Raw genomic sequence first — 26,600 nt, 5'->3', positions numbered from 1 at the left:
TCTTAAAAATTGTGTAAAAATCTCGTCTTGTCTCGTTCTCGTGAACCCAATCTCGTGTCTCGTCTCGTCTCGTGGAGTAAGCGTCTCGTCACACCCCTACTGGGAATGTTTAACAACACAGCAGGCTCCCTTTGGCAAGTTGCCCTTTTGAGCCTTCGGACCGAGTGAGGTGTTCCCTCCCTGAACATTTTAGTTATTAAAGCAGGGTATCTTGCCCCCTTCTTAAAGCCCTGGTTATCCTTGTTATTTTGCACTTATTCTTTGAATAAAGTAGTGTGAATCTACCTGAATTCTGGGAAGAATAACAGGCAGGGTGTGAGGGATGAGTTCATTACAAGAATCTGTACAATTAAGTGTTTGTCATTCTTGTATTACAGCCTTTTCTGTAAGAACTGAGGCTGCAGTAGTGGTATGCCAAGGTCAATAGTTAAAAACTCCCTGTAGCAGGCATATCTTCAGAGCTGTGTCAAGCAAGAAAAATTCTGTTGCAGCTTAGCCATGTTTTCTGTAAAAGCTCTGCCTTTAGGCCTCCAGTAGCCCACAAGGGAGGGAGGAAGGTTCTAGAGGCCGGGACTTCCCTTGCTATAAAGGCATAGAAGCTAGAATATATTCCATTCTTGTTGGAGACATTGGCGTAGGGATGTTACCACTACACAGCTTGTGTACATCTCTTATGTGTGGTCCCTGGGTTGATGCTCCGACTCCGGCTAAGTAATCTGTTGAGTCAAGGTATACTATGCCTGCTATGTTTGTACATATTCTCACCTAGTGAGGCAGGCATCCCCGCGGCATGGCGGAGTAGGTATTTGTTCCCCATTGCGTCGATCTAAGACGTTCCGGTCACGACTGTAACCATGGTTCCCTGCAAAGGGGAACAAGACACTGTGTCTCTTTGTCATGCCATTGGGTCTGCATGCACATCTCCTTCAGACAAAAAAGTTGATGACATGTACTACGGGCACCCTCTTAAACTTCCTGGCGCTCCGCTTATGACGTCACAGGCTGTTGCCAGCCAATTAAATTGGAGTGTGTTTACACATGCTTCAGGCACCTGTCATGCTGATGATTTTCCCTATAGCATCAATCCAAAATGCAGTGTCTCGTTCCCCTTCTCAGGGAACCATGGTTACAGTCGTAACCTAAAACGTTTTTTAACATTGACTTTCATATTAATTTATTTATTTAATGAACACATATCAACTATCACACAAACTATAAATAATATTTGGCATATGTTAATTTATTGTAATGTAATGTGTGTCATGCCAGAAACAAAGAGGATGAGCTATGTCCCGTGTTATTCGTGTCTAGTATATTATTTATATACTCTTATTCATATTTTTAATTACCTCTTATTTCTATATTTAGTTTTAATTTAGTTTAAGTACTAGTTTTAGTAATTTTGTCATTTTTATTAGTCTTTGTTTTTTAAAAATATTTATATTTTGCTTTCTTTATCTTTATTTTGTTTTAGTAATTGTAGTACTGTAGGCCCTACTTCAACTAATTTAATTTAAGTTTTTTTTTAAGTTCAAGTTTTTCATCTTCTTAATATTTATATTCTATTCCATTTAGACTTTATTTAAATCACAGAAAACATTTTTTGTATGTTTTTCTTTTTTTTACAATTTTAGTTTTATTTAACAATCACAACACTGGCTGAGTTTGTGTAACGATCTCATTCTGTTTTGGTTTCAATTTCATTATTTTCCATTTTCCTGTTTGCCTGAGTTCTCATTCATTGTTTGCTGCCATGGTTTCTGATTTGAGTTGTGCACCTGTTCCATGTTATGTTGATTAGTCCCTGTGTGTATTTAAGCTCTTGGTTCATTCTGTTCACATTGCGGTGTTGTCTTTATTTACTGTCTGGTATAGTTACTTTTATAATCTTCTGTGTTTTCCTAATCTTTTCTTTAATAAAGTGTTTTGTTTTGGACTCTCGTCATTGTGCATTTGCTTACCACTTCACTCACTCTTCTTAAGGTTTTTCTCCCTTCTTCACTTAAACATCTTTTTTTCTTTTCTTGCACGCTTTTGGCCTGCTCACTAGGGACATTAAACTTGACTTGAATTGACATACTTATTAGACTTTAATTATATAACTTCTGTTATTGGGCCTTGGGAATCTGTGATAGTAGCTCCTGTGGATGGAATATTTTATAAAGTACTCCAAATCCTTGTTGACACATCATAACATGTCAAAGTGAACTGCTGAACTCCTGAGTTGATGTTCAGAGTGAGTACTGTGAGTTGTCCAGTTTATTTTGATTTATATGAAAGTGAACAGGCAGGGCTGTACTGCAGGCTGAGTCATTAGAGTTCAGTCATAGACTCGTCCTGTGGCAGTCATTGTTTTAAGAGCCAGAATCTACTGTCTTAGGCTTCATCTTTGTGGCAGTAACCAGCTTTTTCCTGAGAAGTTTATATTGTACATTGTGCTATATAATTCATCTGTAGGCTGAAACAGTAAAAAGTTTGATTAATGATTTTTTTATTTTTTTATTGAGTCCAGTTCTGAATTAGCAATGAAATGAATCCGTCATGCCAACAGTGTTGCCTGATTTGAGAACAAATAATGCATAAGCTCAGTTGAATTCCTGCCACAGCCTAATGTGAGACCATCAAGCTTAAATGAAATTACAGTAATCGGATAGTCTTTGGAAATCATATATTCTTCTCATGCAGGCACATTTCTAAAGAGGATTACTGCTTAATGTCACTATGAGCCCTTCACACACCTGATGAATAGCTGCAAGTAGTAAACAGTGAATCTTTCTTCACCACCTGAAAGACATGAGGTAGGCTATAGCAGAAGGCTTGTCTTTTGGATCATCGGAGTGAGATGAAAATGTCATGCTTTTGTGTTCTCAGGATTTTTCTAATATTGCTGGACTGGCGCCTCAGCTGTCTTTGTGCCAGCACAGCATGAAGGATTCAGAATCCTGCATCGCATGCTTGTCACTCACTTTTTTGCAGTCCTAAATAACAACAGACTCATGCAGAGCTATTATGAGCAATTATGTGTACCCCAGAGCTAAGCCAGAAGCTACTGTTCCTCATCTGCAGAGTTAATCTCTGCACTTCTGGATCATGCCAAACAGAGTAGGAGTGAAGACTTAGACCTTTTCAGTCTCCACTCATGCTTTCTTTCTGCTTCATCTTTGTGCTGCATGAAGGAAATAGTATTTTATTACAAAAGCGCTTCACTAAGATCTTACTAAAGTTTTAGTGTTTACTTTGAATTATGGTTTATTTTTGTTTTTAAATAATATAAGAATATAATTAACATGAAAACTCTACAAAATAATATTTCCATTCTATGTAACATACATTGAAAATGTGGGATTCAAAATCTAATGTAAACCTGGAAAAAACCTTTTTTTTTTTTTTATATGACAAAATAAGTACATAATATTTAAGACATTTCCTGGATCACTAATCAAATTATCAAATTTGTGACAATGATGGTGGTATGATGGTAACTGATGGTAACTCATTTGGAATACCTCCAGTCTTCTCACGTCTGCCTCTAAGAGTACCCAAGTTTCCGCTCCATATAGGAGAATTGGTAGGATCAGAGTGCGGTATAGATGGACCTTCGTTGCTGTTGTTAGAGTCTTCTTCTTCCAGATGCACCAGGAAGTCGAACCAAAGGCTGAAGTTGCAGATCCGATTCGGTGGGTAATGTCAACTGATGCTGCGATCTTGTTACCTTGAATGGTCGACCCCAGATATTTGAATGTCTCGACTTGTTCTAGCTGGATCCCATTGAGGTATACAACTGCCGGAGAGTTGTCTGAGGTCATAACAACTGTTTTGACAGCGTTGATTTTAAGCCCAAATCTTGTAGCTTCTTCGACGATATCCTGGATAATTGTGGAGGCTTCGGCATCATCATCGGTGAGAAAAACTTGTTGAACAGGCTGGGGGAGAGAATGCAGCCCTGTCTAACTCCCGAATTCACTTGAAAGTCGCTTGTCACTCCTCCTTGAACTCGTACATGGCTGGTAGACCCCTCATAGGTGTTCTGGAGGAGGCGTATGATCTTTGGAGGGTACCCTTCCGCTCGTAGTGTGTTCCATAAGGCTGGGCGGTGCACGCTGTCGAAGGCTGCAGAGAAATCAATGAAAACCATCACTGTTCTTTTGCCACATCGGATCCTCTCTTCTAGGAGTTGGCGAAGGGAGAAGATCTGATCGCAACAGCTGCGATCTGGCCGGAATCCCGCTTGTTCTTCTCTAGCCGCTTCCTCGCTGCGTTTAAGCATCCGACGGTGAATGATCTTCATGAACACCTTACCAATGATCGACAGGAGACTGATGCCACGATAGTTTTTGCACTCAGACTTGTCCCCTTTCTTGAAAGTCGGGATGATGGTCGCCCGTTTCCAAGTAGTAGGAATAACTTCAGTCCTCCATATCAGTCCTAGCAGCATGTGTAGGCGGCCTTCCAGAACTTCTCTTCCATGTTTCAAGGCCTCTGCCACTACGCTATCCACTCCAGGAGCCTTGTTGTTCTTTAATGATTTAATGGCGACTCGTAGTTCAGGTAAAGAGGGTTCTAGGTCGTCCACATAGGTGCTCAGGTCCTCAACTGGGTCTGGATCTGCCGTCGGACCTTGAGGAGCAGGATGGTTCAGCAAGTCTTGGAAGTACTCCTTCCATTTAGGTGTTCCTCATTTGATCTTAGGAATTTCCCCGTCGAGTCCTTGATATTATTGACCAGTGGCTTGTTCTTCCCTGCTAAACGCCGGATGGTTGAATATAAGGTACGGAATTCTTTGCGGTTAGCTGCTGTTTCCATTTCCTCCGCAAGTTCCTCCCAATAGGCGGCACGTTCCTTCTTTAGCCTCTTTCGTATGATCTTATGAAGGTGACGATATTCATCCTGGTTATCCAGCTTATTCTTCTTTCGTTGTTCAATGAGGGCCAATGTTTCCCCAGTTATCCGGCTTGGATCTGCGCTTTGATGGTGGGCACACTGCCGATGTACAATCAGAGATCAATTCGGTAAGCTCATTCATGGCCCTGTCCACTGACGTTTCTGGAATACACATTTTCATCCGCAATGGAGATGGCGTTGAAGCGGTTTTGAAGGTCAATTTGAAAGGCTTCATGGACTTTAGGGTCCCATAGAAGGGCGACATTGGGTTTCTTCCCATGCTTTGGTGCGAGAGGAAACGAGTTCCATTGTTGTTGATGGAGCCCACACCAAAAGGACCTAGTACTCCAGGCCATGCATGGTCGTCACGTCCAGTGTGAGCATTTAGGTCACCCATGAGTATATTGATGTCAGACCGAGGTAACGTATCCCAGGTGTCTTGAAGTTGGCAATAGAAATCGTCCTTTGCCGCATCTGTGCTGACTTCAGTCGGCGCGTAGACTACTACCAGGTTCGAGTTAATAATACCATGGAGTGAGAGCACTGCAATTCGATTAGAAATGGGTTGAAAACCGACGACATATCGATTAAAGCTGCTGTCCACGAAGAAACCTACACCTTCCACATGTTTAGTTCCGCCGGAGAAATAGAGCTTGAAGTTCGTTCGCTGATGAGGGACAGCGACTGACATGTTCCCAAAATCAGTTCATCTCAATTCTGTGATGGCCACAATGGCAACGTTGTACTTGGCCAATTCTTGAGCCACCTGTTCTCGTTGTCCCACTGCATATCCGGTTCTGATGTTCCATGTGGCGAGAAAGACGGGGCGTTTGGTCGAAAGCGGTGGACCAGGTGGTGATTTACTTCCCCTTCCAGTAGCATACTTCTCACCGACGTCCTGTGGTTGGGAAGTGACCAACGTCGACGCATGGGCTGCCCCAGATGCAGTAGCATTTTTCGGGTTTCGCACTTGAGCTTTGTCCATTCAGATTCGAGCCTAGGTTTTACAACCAGTGGGCAGCTGGTCAACCCTCCTCCTTTTTCCGGGCTTGAGACTGAGTTGTGCCCAGGCGGAGTTAAGGAAAGGTTTACTTTAACTTTTACAAGTAATTGAATTAACGGTTTTTGACTGGTGGACAGTAAATCTGGCAACAACTACAACAACAAAATCACAAAAACCATTAACAACACCATTTGCATGGGCAAATAACTCTTTCTGTACGCTTCATCTTTGTGCTGCAGGCAGGAAAGCAATCCAGCTGATAACATGCGGATGGTTAAAGCTTTTGATGCGACCAACCCGAGTTCGAATCTGCCTTCTTCCAAAATCATTCTTCTCCCTTTTCCCATCACATATCAGCTTTGAGAAGGGTTATTATAATAAAATGTAAGAAAATAGTACCCGCCATTATTTGCACTAAGAATAAATAGCATCTATCACTTATTTCTACTTAGTCTGTCACTTATTTCTACAGCTGCTGCCATACTGTAAAATTAACTTTAAAAAAACATCTCTATAAAATACTATTTCCATTCTAAGCAACATATTTACAGCAGGGTCCAATTGTCTGAGACCACAGTGAACATCTGAGATTCAAAATCTATTTTAAGCCTGGAAATTAAGAAATCAGAAATGTTATGACCACTCAGAACACCCTAGCAACAACCTTGCAATGCCCTGGAAACCACCTAAGAACCACCTAAGAAACTGAACACCCTGGTAACCAGAACTGTGGCAGGGAATTTCACACAGGCAAACAACACTCACGTTTTCTTAGAACATGTAAAAATCTAGTTTTACCATGTGATTGTGGTTTGGAAAAAGAGTAAATAGATCAAATGTGCATACATCTCCTTTGACTGTAATGTGTAAATTCATATGAATATTTATGTCATCCTTACCACTTCCCTAATTAGACCCGCTACACATCACACATGCCAGACACCTCTACTCTCTTGATCACGACAGCCAGTGTCATGAAGAGAAACTCTATTAAGAGAACTAGATAGGAAGAGTGGCAAAAGAAGAGAGAGAGAGACATCTAATGTTAATGTCTGTATACAGTATGAAAGTGTTCCAGGTCACCATCTAATCACTTCTGAAACTGATTGGACCCTTCAAAGCACAGCAAGTGCTTTTGATTTGCATCTGTGTTTGTTCCAAAACCCACCCACTCCTTCATTAAACATCACTTCTCGAGTGAGCATTTGCTTCTTAAATTTTCATTAAATGGAATATGGCCTGAAGACTCAGGCACACTAATACCTCACACATAAGAGCATGAAGACTGACTCTTCTGTCACAGTGAGAAACTGGGCGTGAAAGTGTTTATCAGGGGCTTTGGGATTATCATTGAGCAAATTACCACTGATCCAGCAGAAGGTCTCAGGCAGACTGTGTGCTTCTGGCAGGGACTGAAGACTCTCTCTCTAGGGTTTAAGAAGGATGGGAGAAACGAGGGGCAAATCACTGTACTTCACTTCGATGTAACATATGTAGTCTATTCTTAGTGGCTCATTATTGATTCTTCCATTTTCCTTTTTGATATTACACCCCTCCCCTTTTCCTGTGGAGTATCTTTTGTGTGTTTTGTTTGAGAGTGGTGGCTCATGCTGAAAGAGGCAGAGAGCACTACTCCCAGGAGGATTCATCTCACTTCCAGCCCTGAGTGACTTTTCCTCCAGCTGCACCAATGACTCTCCATACACGCCTGCTGCACGGATATGGACTGTATTATTTCTTGGCATTGCTGACACTTTTCATGTCAGAAGGTAAGTGTGTGTGTATGTTTGTGTCAGTCACATAAAAATAAAAAATAAACTATATATATATACTTATTTTTCTTTTTATGTGTCTGTTGATTGTTTGTGATTAAAACAAGGGGGGGGGGGGGGGGGGGGGACTATTGGGCAAGAGAAATAAGCTTAACTCATGCAATATTCCATTCAATTCATCTTTTTAAGTAAATGTATCTTGTTATCGGCATATTTAGATTTTTTACTGGAAAACAAGGCCATTTTTTGTAGTCTTTGAACAGTATTTGTCTTTTCTCTACGTGTTTATTTAAGCTCAAATAGCGTGTATACTAAGGTTTTGTGTTATATAGCAAAAATGTTGATGCCCTTGTTCTTTGAACAATCCACCTGACCAATGAACTTGCTTGGTGACCTCTTTGCAACATTCAGAAAAATGTCCTGTGTTCATTGTAACACAAAAATCAATCAAACACACATTTTGTATTTGACATGTATTACAGGTATAATCCACTAGAATTCTGACTCAAATGTATCTGAGGTATATTCTGATTCCAAATGTACTGTATCTGAGCTATATAACAGTAATGAATTCAGATATCTTTGTTTGCTTGCAGTGTTGCATCCTAAAGCTCACTAGCCTCATTTAGATCTAATCTTACATGCAAATACAACATTTCTGTCTGAACGGATTCCAGTGAGGGGTTATATAAAGTGAGCCACCGCCACCAGATGAACTTTGCCTTTTGAAAAGGACATGGGGATCACATTACCAGAAATCATAAATTACCATACACGAGAAAAGCCAATAACCTGTCAGAAACTGCACATATTATGCAGATTTCTACTGGATAGTCTCAAAGCACTATGTCAGACAGATCGCATGTCACTGCAAATCATTCAAAATATTAGTGGGACTCAATTGCATCAATAATGCATGCAAGCGAATGCTTTTCCTTGTTGATGTAAATGATTTACTTTTTTCAAAGCATTTCATTAATAACATGTAGTGTACTGCCTTTCCCACATAACATTATCAAAGTGGAACAGTACATTAGCCTAACAACCACCTGTCATAGTGTAGCCAGAGGCACTGTTCAGCTAAACCCATGTGTATCAAGAGCAGGGTTCTGAGCACATGGCTGAGTGACTTAAAACCTCAGGGCTAAATTCAATCTCAGTCGCTAAAACCTCATCCATGTTTGATCTGAAGCCACAGTAAAGGCGAAATCATTGAGAAACACATGGTGAACGAAGATATTGCTGTACATTTACTCTGAATTCAGCTCATTTTGGAATACAGTAGGCTGCTTTTTTTATTTATTTTTATTAGTATTATCCACAGCTCTGATAAAAACAAATATCTGCTTTCTGCTTTATAGTTGATGGGCTGCAGTGTTATGCCTGTAACATTGTGCATAACCAGAGGTATGTGGATGTAGGCTGCTCCAGCCCCGAAGTCATCACCTGCTCCCACTCTCACAAAGGCTTTAAGCATCGCTTCTGCATCAGGACAGAAAGTGGTAAGAATATCGCCCTTGACTACAACCACCCACCAGCAACAATCAGAAATGGCTGCCTGCTTTTCTATGGCCTAGGCAGTCATTTCATGAGCATCATTTGCTTTGGAGAATAATGCATCCTGATAGTTTTTGGTGACAATTTGGTTCGTCAAATTCATGGTGAGGATTTCTGAAATCCTTTGAGCAACAGAACTCCAGCAGAGACACCTTAATCCTCCTTGTGAGACTCTCTGCGTGTAATTGTCATCACACTTTGGCAGCGTAAGGAGCATTAGAGGCGGATGATCACTCCTCAGAAAAGATTAACTGAAGTTAGTGATCACAGTGTTCCCTGCCCCCCATCTAATTAACCTGCTTTAACCCGTACAACACCTTCATCTCCAAATCAAACATAAAAACCTTCATTTGTTTTGAATGTATGTAATGCTGAGACTGTCTGTGAATTATTACACTCTTGAAAATAAAGGTTCCTTATTTGGCATATAACCTTTAGCATCCACGGAACCATTCCATAATTCAAAAGGTTCTTTATAGTGAAAATAAAGGTTCTTAAGATCATTAAAATATTCTTAACACTAAGGAAAAATTGGTTCTTTTTAAGAAATGTTCACTGAAAGGTTAATTCTTTGGGGAACCAAAAATGGTTATTCTATAGTATTGCTGCGAAAACCGCATTTTGGAGCCTCTATTTTTAAGAGTGATGCTTGAGGCTTCCAGCACAACTTTCAGATATCATTGCTTGAGCGAAATTCTTTGTAACATGAAAACCCGACCGCATTTATGACCCAAATTCCATTGACAGAACACAGCCAGACTCTCATACAGACAGTCCTCCAGATAGGTGACAGACCTGCACAGTCAAATTGATAAGGCTGATAAGAGCATTTAGACAGCGATCATCAGGGATTTCTCTCTCTCTCTCGTGTTGGATCATCAGCCAGCCATAATCCTCCAGAGTTATCCACTTTCACAAGTTGAGCCAGCTCTGCCTCCCTCCACGGCTCAGCATGCCTCACAGACTCGTCACATGACAGCACTGAGCACTGAGCTCATGCCACTTGTTTTACTGTAGTGTATGGCCAGATATTCTTCCTTTAGTTAAAGGTATGCTCAAGCTTCAAAATAAGATAGACTCTAACAACAGTTTCTGTGTCATGTATGATTATAATTACGACTCATCAATGGTAAAAATTAACTTACAATGGAAGTCTTTGTAGAGTCTGCTTGTATTTTTGTTGTAACACAAATAGGCTACTGATTCCTCACTATGAAGCTTTCTTAATGATCCTTTTAGCAGTGAGACTACTGAAGGTGGATGAACTTATGGTTATGCATTACTGACATAACTCCTGTGGGTAGATTTGTTTCTATGTAAAATGTCCCTTGGTATCCTTGAATGTATCATGTAAAATTGGTAGGAATTGATATTGGGAGGGAGGAGAGAGAGAGAGAGAGAGAGAGAGAGAGAGAGAGAGAGAGAGAGAGAGAGAGAGAGAGAGAGAGAGAGAGAGAGAGAGAGAATGAATAATATTACAAAGAACATATTTTATACACCATCTTTGCTCAAACAACATTAGATTATTTGTTGTATTGTAATACCGGAAATCAATTAGGATTCTTGATTTCAACAACATTGAAAAGAGCAATATTACATCTGTATCAGAATTTTTTCAATTTCACTTTTTCTACTTACATAGATTGCCATTTTTGCTTGACCCATGAAAAAGTGAAACAACTGACATTCATAAGAACGTTTTCTCGAATACTTACATCCTTTGGTTGAATCCACCCTTCAAAGTCATTTATCATTTTTAACTCTTCTTTGTTAATGATTTCATTCCACTTAGACAACAGCCGAGTTACTACACGGGTTGACCTCATCTTCAACTTTTCTTCCATTGCTTTAGTGTCAGATAAATCATGTTCAATTATATGAATTAGACTTCCGAAAGTAATGATATGAGATTTAATAAGTAAGTCCATCAAAGCAGGAAAACATCCTTCATTTGACACATCCAAACGTGATCCACAAATCAACGGTTCTTGACGAGTCCAGTACAAAGAGCCTGTTTTTTCACTTCTCAAAACTTTAAAAAGTGAACATACTTTGAATAAATTACAATAAAAAAATTGGTAACTTAGATACAGGGAACTTCTTAAGGTTCATCCAAATATACACCTAAATATTTAAATCCATCTCTACTCCATTTTAACCCAGCAGGGAGACTAGGTTGTCCAAAATCACTTAAAATCTTTGTTATCTTTGACACATCACTTTGTTCTTTGATGAAAATGACAATATCATCAGCATAGGCTGATAATTTAAAAACCTTAGAACCTCTAAGTTCTTAGAAAATAAAATAGCAACACCGCCACTTAGAGATTAATTATGACTGAAAATGGTTAACCCATCAAATGATCTTGCCCAATCTTCTTCATTTGAAACATCACTATGAGTTTCTTGTGCAAACAGAATGTCTATTTTCTTTACCTTGATTAACTCATATAATTTAAACCTTTTCTTCCCTTCTCGTGCCCCATTTAAATTAAGAGAAGCAAAATGAAATTCTCTCATTGAAGAGAAGAAAAGGATAATCAAGACACACACACACACACACACACACACACACACACACACACACACACACACACACACACACACACACACACACACACACACACACACACACAAAAACATATAATTTTTGTCATTATCAACATTAATTCCTAATTGAAAAAATACTTTAGTGAGAATTTTTTTCAGTCTGTAAACCTCTTGATGAGAAAAAAGACCTTCACTCTTAAAAATCTTAGCTTTTTCTTCAAATTGCTGCAAATCAGGAAAGTACTCTGTAATGCGCACATTTCTTGCATTCTTTGTTACTCTCAAAAAGAGCTTATATCATCTACACAGTAAGATTGTTCTAAAGACTCATTTTTTGTTTGAACATAAGTAAAACTACATTCTGAAAGTTCAGTTTCACTTTCAGTGTCAGTGTGACTATTTTATTTTTATTTATTTTATTTATTTTTTTATTTGCTGTAGTGGCTCTGTTTAAATCTCCTCCTTTGTGGTGTTTTAAAAACACATTCATCTTGTTCTCCCCCAGAACACTGATCTCCTTCCAGCTCCATGTCTTGATTCTTTTCAGAACTTTTCAGCTATATCTACCACTGCCACTCGCTCTTTCCCCATTTGCTTCAAAGCTGCAGCATCACCAGGTGAATCTGTTAAGTTTGTTCCTACAGGTTTTTGTACAATGTTTTCCTCAACTACACCCACTTTTGTAGGCACTTTACTCCTAACATTTTGAGCTACCTCCTCGTCCTCACCAACTATTTCAACAGAAACCGCTGAAACTGTTTTCTTGGATTTCTCATCTTTTTTCGGACAAACCAACACGAGATGTCTTATTTCACCACAACTAAGGCTACGTTCACACTGCAGGCTGAAACGACCCAATTCCGATTTTTTTGCCCCTATGCGACCTGTATCTGATTTTTTTCATGACAGTCTGAACGACACAGATCCGATCTTTTCAAATGCGACCCAGGCCACTTGGGTATGTGGTCCAAATCCGATACGTATCCGATCTTTTGAAATGCGACTTCAATTCTGCGTTGAAGTAGGCGGGAATGAGAAGATAAACACACTCACATCAGTATCCCACCACTCCTGGCTGCGACTCCGCACCCACACGTTTCTCTGTACCGACGTTGCTACCACTGCTCCACAAAACGCCATGGCCAAAAACCTTGCTCTCCTCCTTCTTTTTAATTTTCTTCTTAAAACGAGAAGATTGTAATTGCGCTGGCTCCGTTGGGAAAATAACTTTAATATCGCTAAACGAGCTCCACTGTTGACATCCATGTTTAGCTACTTCCGCAAACAACAAGTGATGTCGTTGACCGTTGAGTACTCTTCTGCGCATGCGGGTCACTTCTGGGTCATTTCACGTTCACACAGGAGATCACAAAAGGTCGCATTTAATTGGAAATGTGAACGGCCTTGCAAAAAAATCGAATTTTTTCAAAAAATCGGAATTGAGCATTAAGCCCTGCAGTGTGAACGCAGCCTAAGGCATTTCATGCTATTCGTTGTGGCATAAACCACATAGCTGAAGTCATCATGATTGAAATTAAATGTCAAATCCAATTCCTCTTTGTTATCCTTTAGTACCATGTACACAAAACGTCTGAACGACACTACGTGTTTCAGTAACCTGCCATATCGTTCTAACAATTGAACAAGCACCTCGTTTTTTAGAAGCGTGTTTGAAAGAATAATTTTTTTGGACGGAGTAGACAACGGTAACACTGGAACAAAATCATTGTCAATAACAACTTTGCGAACTCAACGGTTTTCAACAAAACAACAAACGCATTCTTGATGCCGACAAAACATTTTCACAGCCAACCACCTCTCCTACAGCTAAACTACACTCTTCCACACTAGCGTTCAAACTTATTTTCACAGCATGACGCCGTGTGAGGAAATCTAATGTCCTCACACCTGAAGTCATCCTGCCAGTTATAAAAACTGGCAGACAGACAACAAAACACTATCTTAGTACTTCTAAACCCGGATAACACAAGTAAAAGAGACAAAAGACAGAAAATAGAAAACTTTTCTAGAGAGAGAGAGAGAGAGAGAGAGAGACAGAGAGAGAGAGAGATGAGATGGCCCCAAAGCCTTATGGTGACCTCTCTTGCTCCATGAATACGCGCAGTGGACAATTCGAGATATTCCACATCTATAAAAGTAAGCAACCAATATTGTTTATTTAGAGACTGTGGAGCCTTCCATCTTGTTGCCACTATTTTCTTGACAGCTGTCAAGCCAGCTAAAAACACCCGCTTCTGAGTTTTAAGTTGAATATCGGTACGGTCATTTAGAATAAAAACAGATGAGATAGAAGGACCTAAACATTTAATATTGTGGACAAATTTTCTTTAACCATATTTAAAAAAGAAACAACCCCAGGGCATTCCCAGATAATGTTATAAAAAGTATAAATTTCCCCTGTATGACACAGCATACAATTTCGGTCAGGTTTAAGCTTCATACTGTACAGTTTGCGAGGAGTCATATAGATCCTGTGGTTAAAGTTTAAATGGATTTGTTGATGGTCAGGATTCCTAGAAGCATGCATCACCATGTCCCAGATGCTGTCCCAATCAAAACTGGGTGCAAGGTCAGGAATATCGGCCCGTCAGGCAGAATTTATTGTCAAAGGGGGATATATGTTTTCCAGAATATAACAGTACAATTTAGAGACAAATCATCTTGTTCCATGAATCTCACAGTAAAGAATGAATTTTAAGGGAACCATCCAAAGGAACCTACAGGCTTTCTTGGCTGCCCTCAACTGTAAGGAAAAAAGGAAAAAAAAGGTATAGTTTTGCAGGTGAAACTGAAAGGAAAGTTCTTCAAAGGTATAAATTTGGTAATTATGCTCTGTAGCCTATCCCAAAAGGGAGACAGGGGAGGCAAGGGCAGCATAGAGCTCATGAAGTAATAATACGGGGGAGCACATTCATTTTGATTATGGAAACAGTAAGTAAGTGTTTGTGAGTGATGACCAGTTATCCAGGTTACACAACATTTTGGTCAAGATGCCCTCGTAGTTAGTTTTAATTATTGAAAAGAAGCACCGATCATAATACCCATATATTTCAATTTCAAAAATACCTGTGGGGTAGTACTGTGTTTCTCATTGTGTCATTCAGAAGGAGTGCCAACTTAGCCCAGTTTATTCTATATCCCGAAAACTTGCCAAAGCTGGCAAAAATTGTTAAAATGTTAGGTATGGACTGCAACGTGTTACCTAAATTAAAATGGAGATCATCTGCATTCAATGAAATATGATGACTGGTCCCACATAGTGTGATCGGAGTGATGCCCTTATCTATGCGTATTGTCTATTTAGGGGGCATCCCTAGAGAGCCTCTAGCTATATCAAACAGGGATGAACAAGTCCTACTTGTCCATGGTCAGAACCATGGTCATGGGGTTCGCATAAAGCACCGTGATTATACGAATGTAAGAGGACCCCAGAGCAATGATATTCACTACAGACCACAAATTTGGGTATTCTTAATGATCAAAAGCAAAAGCCTTCATAGTATCTAGGGAGAGGACAGCAACAGGAAGAGTCGAAGAAGAGACCGTTTATTATATGAAGCAATCTTCTTACATAATCTGATGCCAGCCTAGTTCTAATGAAGCCTGTCTGGTCACAGTTAATAAGCTTATGCATAACAGTCTGAAGCCTCTGAGCAAGTAATTTACCATATATTTTCAGATCGGCATTTAAAAGAGACAAAGACCTATAGTTGGCACAATCATTAGGGTCCTTGTCCTTTTTGAGCAAAATTGAAATAAAGGCAATATTCACATCCCTGGAAAAGGACCCTCTCTCAAAAGCAGTTTGAGTCATATAAAAAAATAAAGGTCCCAAACTACACATATCCAAAGCAGCTTTCTTTAGCTCATTCAAAGTAATGGGAGTATCTTAGAGACTCCTCCTCAGAGAGCTTGGGAAGTGGTATGTTATTTAGGAAATTGTCACAAGCCTTTTGGTTATGCAATTCCTACGAACTGTATACAGTAACTCAGCATAAAAACTGTGGAAGGTAGCATTAACCTGTGAAGGTTAATTGAGAATGTTACCATTTCCTGATTTGATTGTGGTGATATATGAGAAATGTTTATTGAACCTCAATCTAAGGGCGAGTAAACAGCTGGGTCTAGCCCCATTTAAATAATACAATTGACGTTCTATGAATAAAAAATTCAGCATGCCGCTTCATAATGGCATTTATCTAGTTTTTCACAAGGTCGAATTAAAGCATGACATCCTCATCAAAGCTTGTTGTAATAAACCATCTAATACAAAGTTTAGACTCTAAATCATGTAATCTAGAGCCTTCCTTGTGTTGGAAGCAAAATTTCTAATAACAGCATCCCAGAGTATCCTTGGATCATCAACTGAACCCTTATTTATTTCAGCAAAGTCCATTAGTTGACTTGAAAACATAGTTTCAAATGCTTTGTCGCAAAGAAGCGTGGTGTTAAAATGCCATCTAGGGGCCTGAGCTGGTTTAGAATGTATCAAAGCAAGAGCAATCACTGCCTTATGATCAGAAAGCGCCATTGGCAATAAGCTGACATCCATGATATCATGGAACAAGCCTCTAGAAGCAAAAATAAAGTCAATTTGGGAAAAAAAGCTTTGTGTCTAGATTAGTGGGTGAGTCTTTAGCATTAGGATTTAATATACATATTTATGTATCTGTGTGTCCTGACCCATCAACTGAATAGTCGACAACAACATTAATTTCAGCACCTATGATAGATTTAAAACCAGAAAGCTCCAAAAGTGCCTTAGTGTCACGATACAGAGGGAAGCAGGCAAGTAAGTGATACGTAAACAGTTTTAGTGAGCAGTGGCACGGATCTGGACAGTTATGCAGACAGGTGAGCTTGGGGCAGAGTGACAGAATGGATGAAGGACTTAGCTGGATGATAATACGGGTCTGTGTCTTGTAGATGAACAGAGAGAGAGCAGCAGGCTGTAGGCGGATAAAAGGTGGCTGAAGATGGATGACTGAAGACGAATGACAGGAGACAGAGTTTGGGTAAGGAATCCTTGAAGCGGGTAAGAACAGGTAGGTATTAGGGTAGAGTCTGTATGCGTTCATAGGGTCAAGACCAGACAAGGGAGTGAAGGAGAAGAGAGTCTATAGTGTGCGCTGATGATGATGTGCAGGTGCAGGGAATCAGAATTCTGGGGAGAGTGAACGAGTGGGCGGAGCGTGCTGATCTGGTGACTGTTACACTTAGGTTAAGTTATTTTCATAAACGGACATTTCACCCTCTTCGTTTTCAGAAAAGTGTTCGTTTACACAAACCCGTATATATGGCGTCAAAAGCATGCCAAACCTGTAGGTGACAGTGTAACGAGAAGCTCAAGCCCATGTTAGCCAATCAGAATCCCGAAAATATAGGTCGCACCTTTGACGCAGTGCAAGTGACGCCACAAACGAAGGGAAATGTCTCCGTTTCTCAAAATAACCATGTACGTGTAAACGCCCCGTTTGTGACCTGTTAAGAAACGAGGGTGATATATCTATTTTCTATGTGAACTTTCGCAATGGTTATTCTGCCTTTGCTATTTGCCCAACAACTTAGCAAGCTACGCCGGCATACAATCGCCACCGCTTTAGATGAATTTGAAGCTGAGGAGCAGCATGGAACAACATGGAAAAAAACTATTAGACATGCGATTTGTATCCTGCTTGACCAAATGAGGCTATATTTATTCTTTGTTTCCGCAAGAAGTCCAAAATAGCAACTCGCTTCACTGGATTATTCAGGCCCCTCACATTGAGACTGAGAATTTTCAACTTAACATTATCAGCCAATCATAATATGAAAAAGTATGTATGGTAAAGGTAAATCATGTAAAAAAAAATATATATAAAAAAAAAAAACTTTAAAGAGGAGGAGAAAACATGGGATGGGGAAGTGTACTTTAAACTCCGGTCCAAGCTAAACTAAACCAGTTTCGAACTATATAAATACAAAAACAAACAAGGAAAAGATTGGGTACACCCATGTCTATGACTACTGCCGAGCAAAAAAGAAAAGCTAAGAAGAGATCCCACTATGGCCAGGAGCTCTCACTCTCACTTTCCTCCCTCACCTGCTCAGCCCCACACCACGGATCTAACACACTCTCCAATCCAATCCCTGCAATTTCTACCCCGCATTAACCACTCAAACATTGTCTTTTCCTCCCTCTATTTCTAATCCTCTTCTCTTTCTTTGGCTGTCTGCAACAGGGGTAAACCCTGGCTTGAGGGGTCCTTACCAATGGAATCAGTGTCCTTACTGGGGTGCTTTGGAGACCGGCAGGGTTTTCCTGGGTTTCATTAACAATTATTGCATGGTCTGTATATCGGTCGATCACTCGACCACATCCTGTCCGTAAATTAACCATCTAATCCTCTCATGCCTGAAACCAAATCAGGTCAAGTTATGTTCTGCGGCCTGCAACTACCTGTTCGAAAGCTTCCATCAATTTTGAGGCTAGGGTCAGAGTTGTTGTTTTCTTTCATCCAGGAGTAAGGTCTGCAACAATTTCAATAATGTGAAATGTACTAGACAGCATTCTCAGAAATAGAATTTATGTACTTCTCAGAAATATACTTAAAATTACACTTAAGTGTACTTGACTTATACTGAGAGAAAAGTCCAAGTATATTTGCCTTTTACTTGTACTCAATCTTTTGATCGAGATATACTTAAAAGTATAATTAAGTATTCAAAGTATACTTGGCTTGTAGTTGTGTTAACTCTTTTGATCGAGTAGCCTATTAAATATACTTTTTTTACATAGTTTTTCATATACAGTCTTATGAAACTTACATTGTTTGAAAATATTGATTAGAATATTGATATAAAACAGATATGTTTCTAAATCTGCGTATCTGAATTTTTGTGTAGTCCATTGGTAATGTACATTTTTACTTTAATTCTACTTTACTCTTTCCCCACCATTGACTGAATTTACCAGCTATCCATGTTTTCACTGTTATACAGTAGGGGGCGCTATGACACATGTCAAGTCAAGTCACCTTCATTTATATAGCGCTTTTAACAATATGGACTGTTTCAAAGCAGCTTTACAGTGATAATAGGAAATTAAAATAACAGAGATTGTTTTGGCATTACAGCAGCTCTAGAATAAAGTTATTGTCCAGCTAAAGTTAGTTTTGATCGATTCTCTTCCGTTGCAAAGATCATTAGTTATTAACTTAGGGGCCGCTTACACGACACCATTCTAACAGAAAACCCTTAAAGGGATAGTTCACTTTGAAATTAATTTTTGGTATGTTTTAGCTTACCTCAAGGGCATCCAAGATGTAGGTGTCTTTTTTTCCGCAGTAGTTTCAATTTTGATATTTTTAGGTCAAACCGTTCTTGTCTGTCAGTCATATAATGCAGGTCTATGGTCACGGTCTCAAAACACAAGCACAGAGTCCAAATTAAAACAATTCCCCGTCGTCCAAATTAAACAATTCCCCATCGTAAGTACACATTGATGGCCTAAGACACGAAACGAGCGGTTTGTGTGAGAAAACGAACAGTATTTATATCGTTTTTACCTCTTATACGCAGACATGTCCGAGTGATCTGATCTGACGTATACGCAGACTGGTGCATAGAAATATAAACACTAGATGTCGCCTTTTCTACGGCAGTTCATTGGAACGAATGTCTTTAAGGCGACATCTAGTGTATATAGGCCTATCTATGCACCAGTCTGCGTACACGTCAGATCAGATCACTCGGACATGTCTGCGTATAAGAGGTAAAAACGATATAAATACTGTTCGTTTTCTCACACAAACCGCTCGTTTCGTGTCTTAGGCCATCAATGTGTACTTACGATGGGGAATTGTTTAATTTGGACGACGGGGAATTGTTTTAATTTGGACTCTGTGCTTGTGTTTTGAGACCGTGACCATAGACCTGCATTATGACTGACAGACAAGAACGGTTTGACCTAAAAATATCAAAATTGAAACTACTGCGGAAAAAAAGACACCTACATCTTGGATGCCCTTGAGGTAAGCTAAAACATACCAAAAATGAATTTCAAAGTGAACTATCCCTTTAATGCGCTCCGGCCCGCTCATTCGCAGAATTATTTATCGCTTCCGAGTAGCCATGTGAATCGGAACTATTTTGACAACATTTAATCTGTACAGAGGTAAAGGGAAGGAGAAGGGGTCTTCACAGGGGAGAGACTAGTTGACACTTCAGGACTGCATTGTCGTCGTGTCCAGGCGCAGGTCCTTCATCAGATCTGGATACAGCCTGGATCCGGCGGACTGCGGTAAACCTTGGGATAAACAGAGAGACTAATATTAGCGTAGACACCATTCTTCTTATGATGTAACGAGTACATCAGGATTTATGGGGAGTGTTCCCAGTTCCGGCTGACCTAATCTTTGCAGCCTAAGCCTTTGAAGTTTATAATGTGTATGCTGGGTCAAAGAGATGTATTTTTGGTCTAGATTTGAACTGACAGAGTGTGTCTGCTTCCCGGACAATGTTACCAGAGTTTTGGTGCTAACTAGGAAAAGGATCTACCGGCAGCAGTAGATTTTGATATTCTAGGTATTATCAACTGGCCGGAATTTTGAGATCGCTATAGACATGAAGTACTATAATGCGTTAAGAGCTCGCTCAAGTGCTGAGGAGCTAAACCATTTAGTGCTTTATAAGTAATCAGCAATATTTTTAAAATGTATACAATGTTTAATAGGGAGCCAGTGCAGAACCGGGCTAATATGGTCATACTTCTTGGTTCTGGTAAGAACTCTAGCTGCTGCATTTTGGACCAGCTGTAGTTTATTTATTAAGCGTGCAGGGCAACCACCCATAAGAGCATTACAATAATCTAGCCTTGATGTCATGAAAGCATTAACTAATTATTCTGCATTTGTCATTGACAGCATATGATGTAATTTAGATATACACTCACCTAAAGGATTATTACAGTAGGAACACCATACTAATACTGTGTTTGACCCCCTTTCGCCTTCAGAACTGCCTTAATTCTACGTGGCATTGATTCAACAAGGTGCTGAAAGCATTCTTTAGAAATGTTGGCCCATATTGATAGGATAGCATCTTGCAGTTGATGGAGATTTGTGGGATGCAAATCCAGGGCACGAAGCTCCCGTTCCACCACATCCCAAAGATGCTCTATTGGGTTGAGATCTGGTGACTGTGGGGGCCATTTTAGTACAGTGAACTCATTGTCATGTTCAAGAAACCAATTTGAAATGATTCGAGCTTTGTGACATGGTGCATTATCCTGCTGGAAGTAGCCATCAGAGGATGGGTACATGGTGGTCATAAAGGGATGGACATGATCAGAAACAATGCTCAGGTAGGCCGTGGCATTTAAACGTTGCCCAATTGGCACTAAGGGGCCTAAAGTGTGCCAAGAAAACATCCCCCACACCATTACACCACCACCACCAGCCTGCACAGTGGTAGCAAGGCATGATGGATCCATGTTCTCATTCTGTTTACGCCAAATTCTGACTCTACCATCTGAATGTCTCAACAGAAATCGAGACTCATCAGACCAGGTAACATTTTTCCAGTCTTCAACTGTCCAATTTTGGTGAGCTCGTGCAAATTGTAGCCTCTTTTTCCTATTTGTAGTGGAGATGAGTGGTACCTGGTGGGGTCTTCTGCTGTTGTAGCCCATCCGCCTCAAGGTTGTGCGTGTTGTGGCTTCACAAATGCTTTGCTGCATACCTCGGTTGTAACGAGTGGTTATTTCAGTGAAAGTTGCTCTTCTATCAGCTTGAATCAGTCGGCCCATTCTCCTCTGACCTCTAGCATCAACAAGGCATTTTCACCCACAGGACTGCCGCATACTGGATGTTTTTCCCTTTTCACACCATTCTTTGTAAACCCTAGAAATGGTTGTGCGTGAAAATCCCAGTAACTGAGCAGACTGTGAAATACTCAGACTGGCCCGTTACCTAGTAGTAGTTTCCTACTACTTAACCCGTTACAGTTAAGTAGTAGGAAATTACTAGTCATCCAGTTTTTGACCAATTCCGTTAATTTTGTGAATTGGTAAGTTTTTTCAGGGCTTGAAGAAATATAAAGCTGAGTATCATCAGCATAACAGTGAAAACTAATGTCATGCTTCCTAATGTAATCTCCCAAGGGTATCATGTACAGAGTGAACAGCAATGGTCCTAGTACTGAGCCTTGTGGTACTCCATACTGAACTTGTGATCGATAAGACATCTCTTCATTTACTGCTACAAACTGATAACGGTCAGATAAATATGATTTAAACCATGCTAATGCAATTCCACTAATGCCAACATAATTTTCGAGTCTATATAAAAGAATGTTGTGGTCAATAGTATCAAATGCAGCACTAAGCTCGAGTAACACTAATAGAGAGATACAACCACGATCGGATGATAAGAGAAAATCATTTGTGACTCTAATGAGAGCTGTCTCAGTACTATGGTATGGTCTAAATCCTGACTGGAAATCCTTGCAGATACCATTTCTTTCTAAAAAGGAACATAGTTGTGAGGATACTGCCTTTGACAGAAAAGGTAGATTCAAGATTGGCCTGTAATTGACTAATTCTGTAGGATCAAGTTGCGTTTTTTTAACAAGTGGTTAAAACATATTCTAGTACAGAATATCCAGATCAAAACACATGAGAAGAAGCTGCTGAAACAAGTGATAGAAGATTGCTCACGCTAATGTAAAATAACGTGATCATCAAACATTAAACAGCATGTAAATCAAAACTGCTTAATGTTTCCAAATGAAATGTCGAACCCATGAAGAGAAAACGGCCGTGAAGCTTTGGGGGTGTTGGACTCAATCTACTCCATCTGTTTTTTGATCATCGCTCTGAATCTGATCAAGGCGTAGTCTTTGACAAAATGTGATTTTCTCAACTTTTTTGTTTAAAATGTTGCCTTTCTTTATGAAACTTACCGACATTCAAGTGTTGATAAAAAAGAATGCATGAAGCTAATAAAATGTTTTTAAAATTAAAGTACAGTTAAAGGTATTTTTCAAGTATAAAAAAATAATATCTACATTTGAACATAGTAGTATACTGCAAGTGCAAAAAAAATATATAAATAGTAAACTATAAGTATAATATTATGTTCACTCAAAGAAAACTTACAAGTATACTTGCAGTATAAACTACTAAACTAGTAGTTTACTGAGACTACTAAACTAAAAATGTACTACTTGTATTAAAATAGTAAACTACTAGTATACTTATAAGTTCACTTGTAGTACAGATGCATTACAAATGAGAAACCTAGTTGTGTACTTAAAGTTTACTACTGTTACACTTATAGTACACTTAAACATATACTTTTATATACTAAAAGTGGGCCAATTTATTCCCAAGCAGTATTGAAATTGTACACTCACAAGTTGACTACAAGTACAAATTGATATTAGTATACTTACTACATAAAAGTATACTTAAAAATATACTTGAACATTACTTAAGTATACTTCATAAAATTAACTTGAAGTATACTTCTTTTTCGTAAGGGTAGCCCCTTTTTGAAACACCCCATTTGAGTCTTGCCGTGTCAGCCCTATTGGAGTGGCTACTAGGGTTCATTGGCATGATTGGCCAAAATTTGACACGCTGACTGAAGCAATGCTGAATTTTATCCAATAATTATGCAATCCAATACCTCCCATATCCACTTGCTCAATGATTTCTTAATCATCTTGCCGCATGATGCTATCCCAGCCGGCCATCTTCTCACATTTCAAAAAGTTTTGCAGACCTCCGGATTCCGAGGTCCCAGGACAAAGCGTGTCCAGTCACATCCATATCTGGCATTAAGATAGACTTGGTTCATTTTCAAGGGTCATTGCCTAAGGGAAACATTGACAGAGTTATCTTAATCGTGTCTAACCTTCTAGACAGTCCGAATTGTTCTAAACGCGGACAAATTCATCACCAACCCTGGTAAATCACCAGATAAAAATCACTTGTTGACGTCTCATCCTACAAGCCTTTGCTCCAAGAACCCTCCAAACCTATTGCACAACATGGAAGATTTCCCAATTTTTCCCTTATATTTGTCACATCGTTCATTTATTATCTTAATAGTGGCAAAGACCTCCAAGCTGGATCAATCAACGGTTATATGAGCAGAATCCAATCTTTTTCTTAAACATAAATTTTTCGGCTGCAAATCCGTACATTCAGCATCGGCCAACCCAGTCTTTGTGGTGTATCCCATTCAACCGTGCCATTCCTTATCTTGCCTGCATTTCAGACACTCAGGTTAAATCAACCTTTGACTGGCTATTTGTGGATGACCCCTTAAAGGGGTCCTGAACTGCATTATTTTATAATGTTTCCAGGGGTGCACAATGATGTTAGTATGATTAAAATTTTTTACTAAAATTGTCATAATTTAGAAATAAAAGGCATTTTTTCTTCCCTGTGTCTGCTGCGAGACTTAAAGGCCCACTGCTGTGATTGGCTAACATCTTTGCATATGAAATAAGTATTACATGTGGAACTCTCTCGAAAACTTTTAGCACGTTTTTACTATTACAGATCTAGATAAAAGCTCTAGACAAGATACTAATCGTGAAAAGTGTTGATTATAGCATTATATTTAGATCTTTAAATATAATATTTATATTCTAAATATTTGATTATATTATATTTAAATTTACATAAAGCACATTGTTCGTATACCCTATCATATGCATAAAAACTCGAAGTATACTTTGGGCTTTAGACTGTCATTGAAAAAGTGTATTACATTATTTTTATTATCATTATTATTTATTTATTGTGAGCTTATAAATAGTGTCATGGTAAAGTTTGACCTAGCAATAAACTAGCAAGATTTCATTTAAAGTATAGATAGATATACAACTTACAGATAGACCTATTGATTCCTTTAATGTGTCACAAAGCTGTTCAGTCATTTCATCCATTTGTACACCATGCCAGAAAGCTAATTTGCTCCCTGATTAAAATAATGTCTGTGGTCAACATTACTTCCATGATTTGCTCTGAAATATAAACTACACACAGTCATGCATCAAACATGAATATTGAAGCAACGTTTTTTTTAATTTTTTGTTTTTTTTATAAGTCACTAATAAATTGCTACATAGTAGTCGTCAAACAGTTTTTCAAGAATGTGTAGTAACTTGTGGTAGTTGTATAGTTCTTATACCAGCAGCGTCTTAGTAAATTATCTATTTAATAGTAGGCCTACTTCATAATTCATGTCTGACATTGCATGTATTTGATGTTGCAGAAGAAAACACAAATCACTTCTTGCAATGTTCACCACAGGCATTAATTCTACTCATAAATCCAAAACACGCCATTCTAAAAGCACACAGGAAATTCTTAACCTATGAACCCATGGCTCAAAAATGCTGAATCTACTCCAGGTTTTACAACTAGCAACTCGATAGTTCTATTGCGAACTGCAATTACAATCATGTCTTTCAAATTAAATCCCTCTGAAGTTGATTCTGTGTAAACCAGCATGTGGTTTCTCAAAAACACTGTTTTGTTTGTGTGTCTGCAGTTGCATTGGGAGTCATGCTGACCAGTGGCTGTGCAACAGCCCGACACTGCCACACGGAGGAGCTGCCGGGAGTCAACATACACTGCTGCTCCTCTAATCTGTGCAACAGCGCCACCCGCTGGCGAACAACCACACTGATGCCTATGTGCTCATTGACGTTTGCTCTGTTGCTTCAAAGTGGGATACTGTCGACGAAATAACTTTGAACTTAACGGAAGAATCACGGCAGCTAAGCTTGGATTTAAGGCATGAAGGAGAGAACCTTGAAAATATAATTATATAATATCTGTGAACACAGACCCTGGAGTCGGCTAAATGTATGTGTGGATAGGCCTACATCTCAAAATCTCAAAACAAGTGGGCACTGGGCAATGAAAATAATGCTGAACTTTTCTCGTTTATTTAATTTTTTTGCGATTTTAACCACGCTTTTAACCAGTGGTCTCAATGTGAATTTTAGTGGACGTATGACGTCAGTTCTCCTCACGTCCCCACAGGTTTTGTTCATCACATTAAAGGTGCTGTATTACCTTTTTAACTCTACTAAAGCATACAAATAACTTAAAGGTGCATTGCGCAAGTCTCTGAGTTTTTGCAGCGATAAGCAAGCGAAACTGCAGCCAGAAGTGTGCACGCTCACGGACAAAAGTTTTCTTTTTTATATCTTACGTGGAGTTTGCGTTGGTGTTTGAAATGAACTACAAGCCGGTCTCTTAGAATCCATCTTCTACGGAGAATGGCGGCGAATACACAAACCTGCCAGACAGCCAGGTGAGCGTGCCGTGAACGCGCATGACGTCACGCCCAGTCTAAAATTCCGGCCCGAATCCCTCTTATTTATTTTACTTTACAGGATTATAGAGACAATCTCAGCGATCAGAGAAGGGCTCATTCAGCCCATCAGGCAATTGTTTAAGCATGTATGGGTTAGAAAACAGGTATTTTTAACATGAAAAGTTGCTTAATGCACCTTTAATATGTTTGCATATATTGAGGAAACATGTTAAGTTCACATACTAATTTCTCTGAAAAACACTTCTACAGCCAGTTATTTTACTTTGAAATGTAAGTTTTCAGGCTGGAATGTTTGTTTTTGTTTTGGTCTGTGATACTGCATGTTGCCAATTTGCCAGTTTTCACTGTCCATTGCGCTCGTTCCTGTTGCGTGTGCTCAAACTGGCAACCTGTGTGAGTGCCGTCCAGTCTGAGGAGCAGGTTGCGGGACGATCTCCGATATTTTGAATTGGACTGCAGTACCTATTTCGACCA

At 39.3% G+C, this 26,600-nt stretch overlaps 1 protein-coding gene and 1 long non-coding RNA gene across 2 annotated transcripts in view; both read left to right on the top strand.

The window, feature by feature from the left end:
* LOC309498830 overlaps window positions 1-26,600 on the top strand; it is a 178,966-nt gene that overhangs the window by 150,937 nt on the left and 1,429 nt on the right. The gene's annotated exons all lie outside the window — the stretch shown is intronic.
* Window positions 7,593-25,888, top strand: LOC309498824 (uncharacterized protein). Its single transcript, XM_082169751.1, has 3 exons — window positions 7,593-7,653; window positions 9,018-9,158; window positions 25,332-25,888. The coding sequence occupies exons 1-3, from the start codon at window positions 7,644-7,646 to the stop codon at window positions 25,529-25,531; spliced, it is 351 nt and encodes a 116-aa protein (XP_082025877.1). The 5' UTR covers window positions 7,593-7,643; the 3' UTR covers window positions 25,532-25,888.

This window comes from Leuciscus leuciscus, assembly GCF_965113295.1.
Source record: "Leuciscus leuciscus genome assembly, chromosome: 5".
NCBI lineage: Eukaryota > Metazoa > Chordata > Actinopteri > Cypriniformes > Leuciscidae > Leuciscus > Leuciscus leuciscus.
Note: the sequence above shows the minus strand (reverse complement) of the source record. Positions and strands in the feature narration are given on the sequence as shown.

Coding starts and splice junctions, on each gene's coding strand:
- LOC309498824 (XM_082169751.1), top strand. Junction 9,159..25,331: donor CTGCATCAGGACAGAAAGTG/GTAAGAATATCG, acceptor GTGTGTCTGCAG/TTGCATTGGGAGTCATGCTG.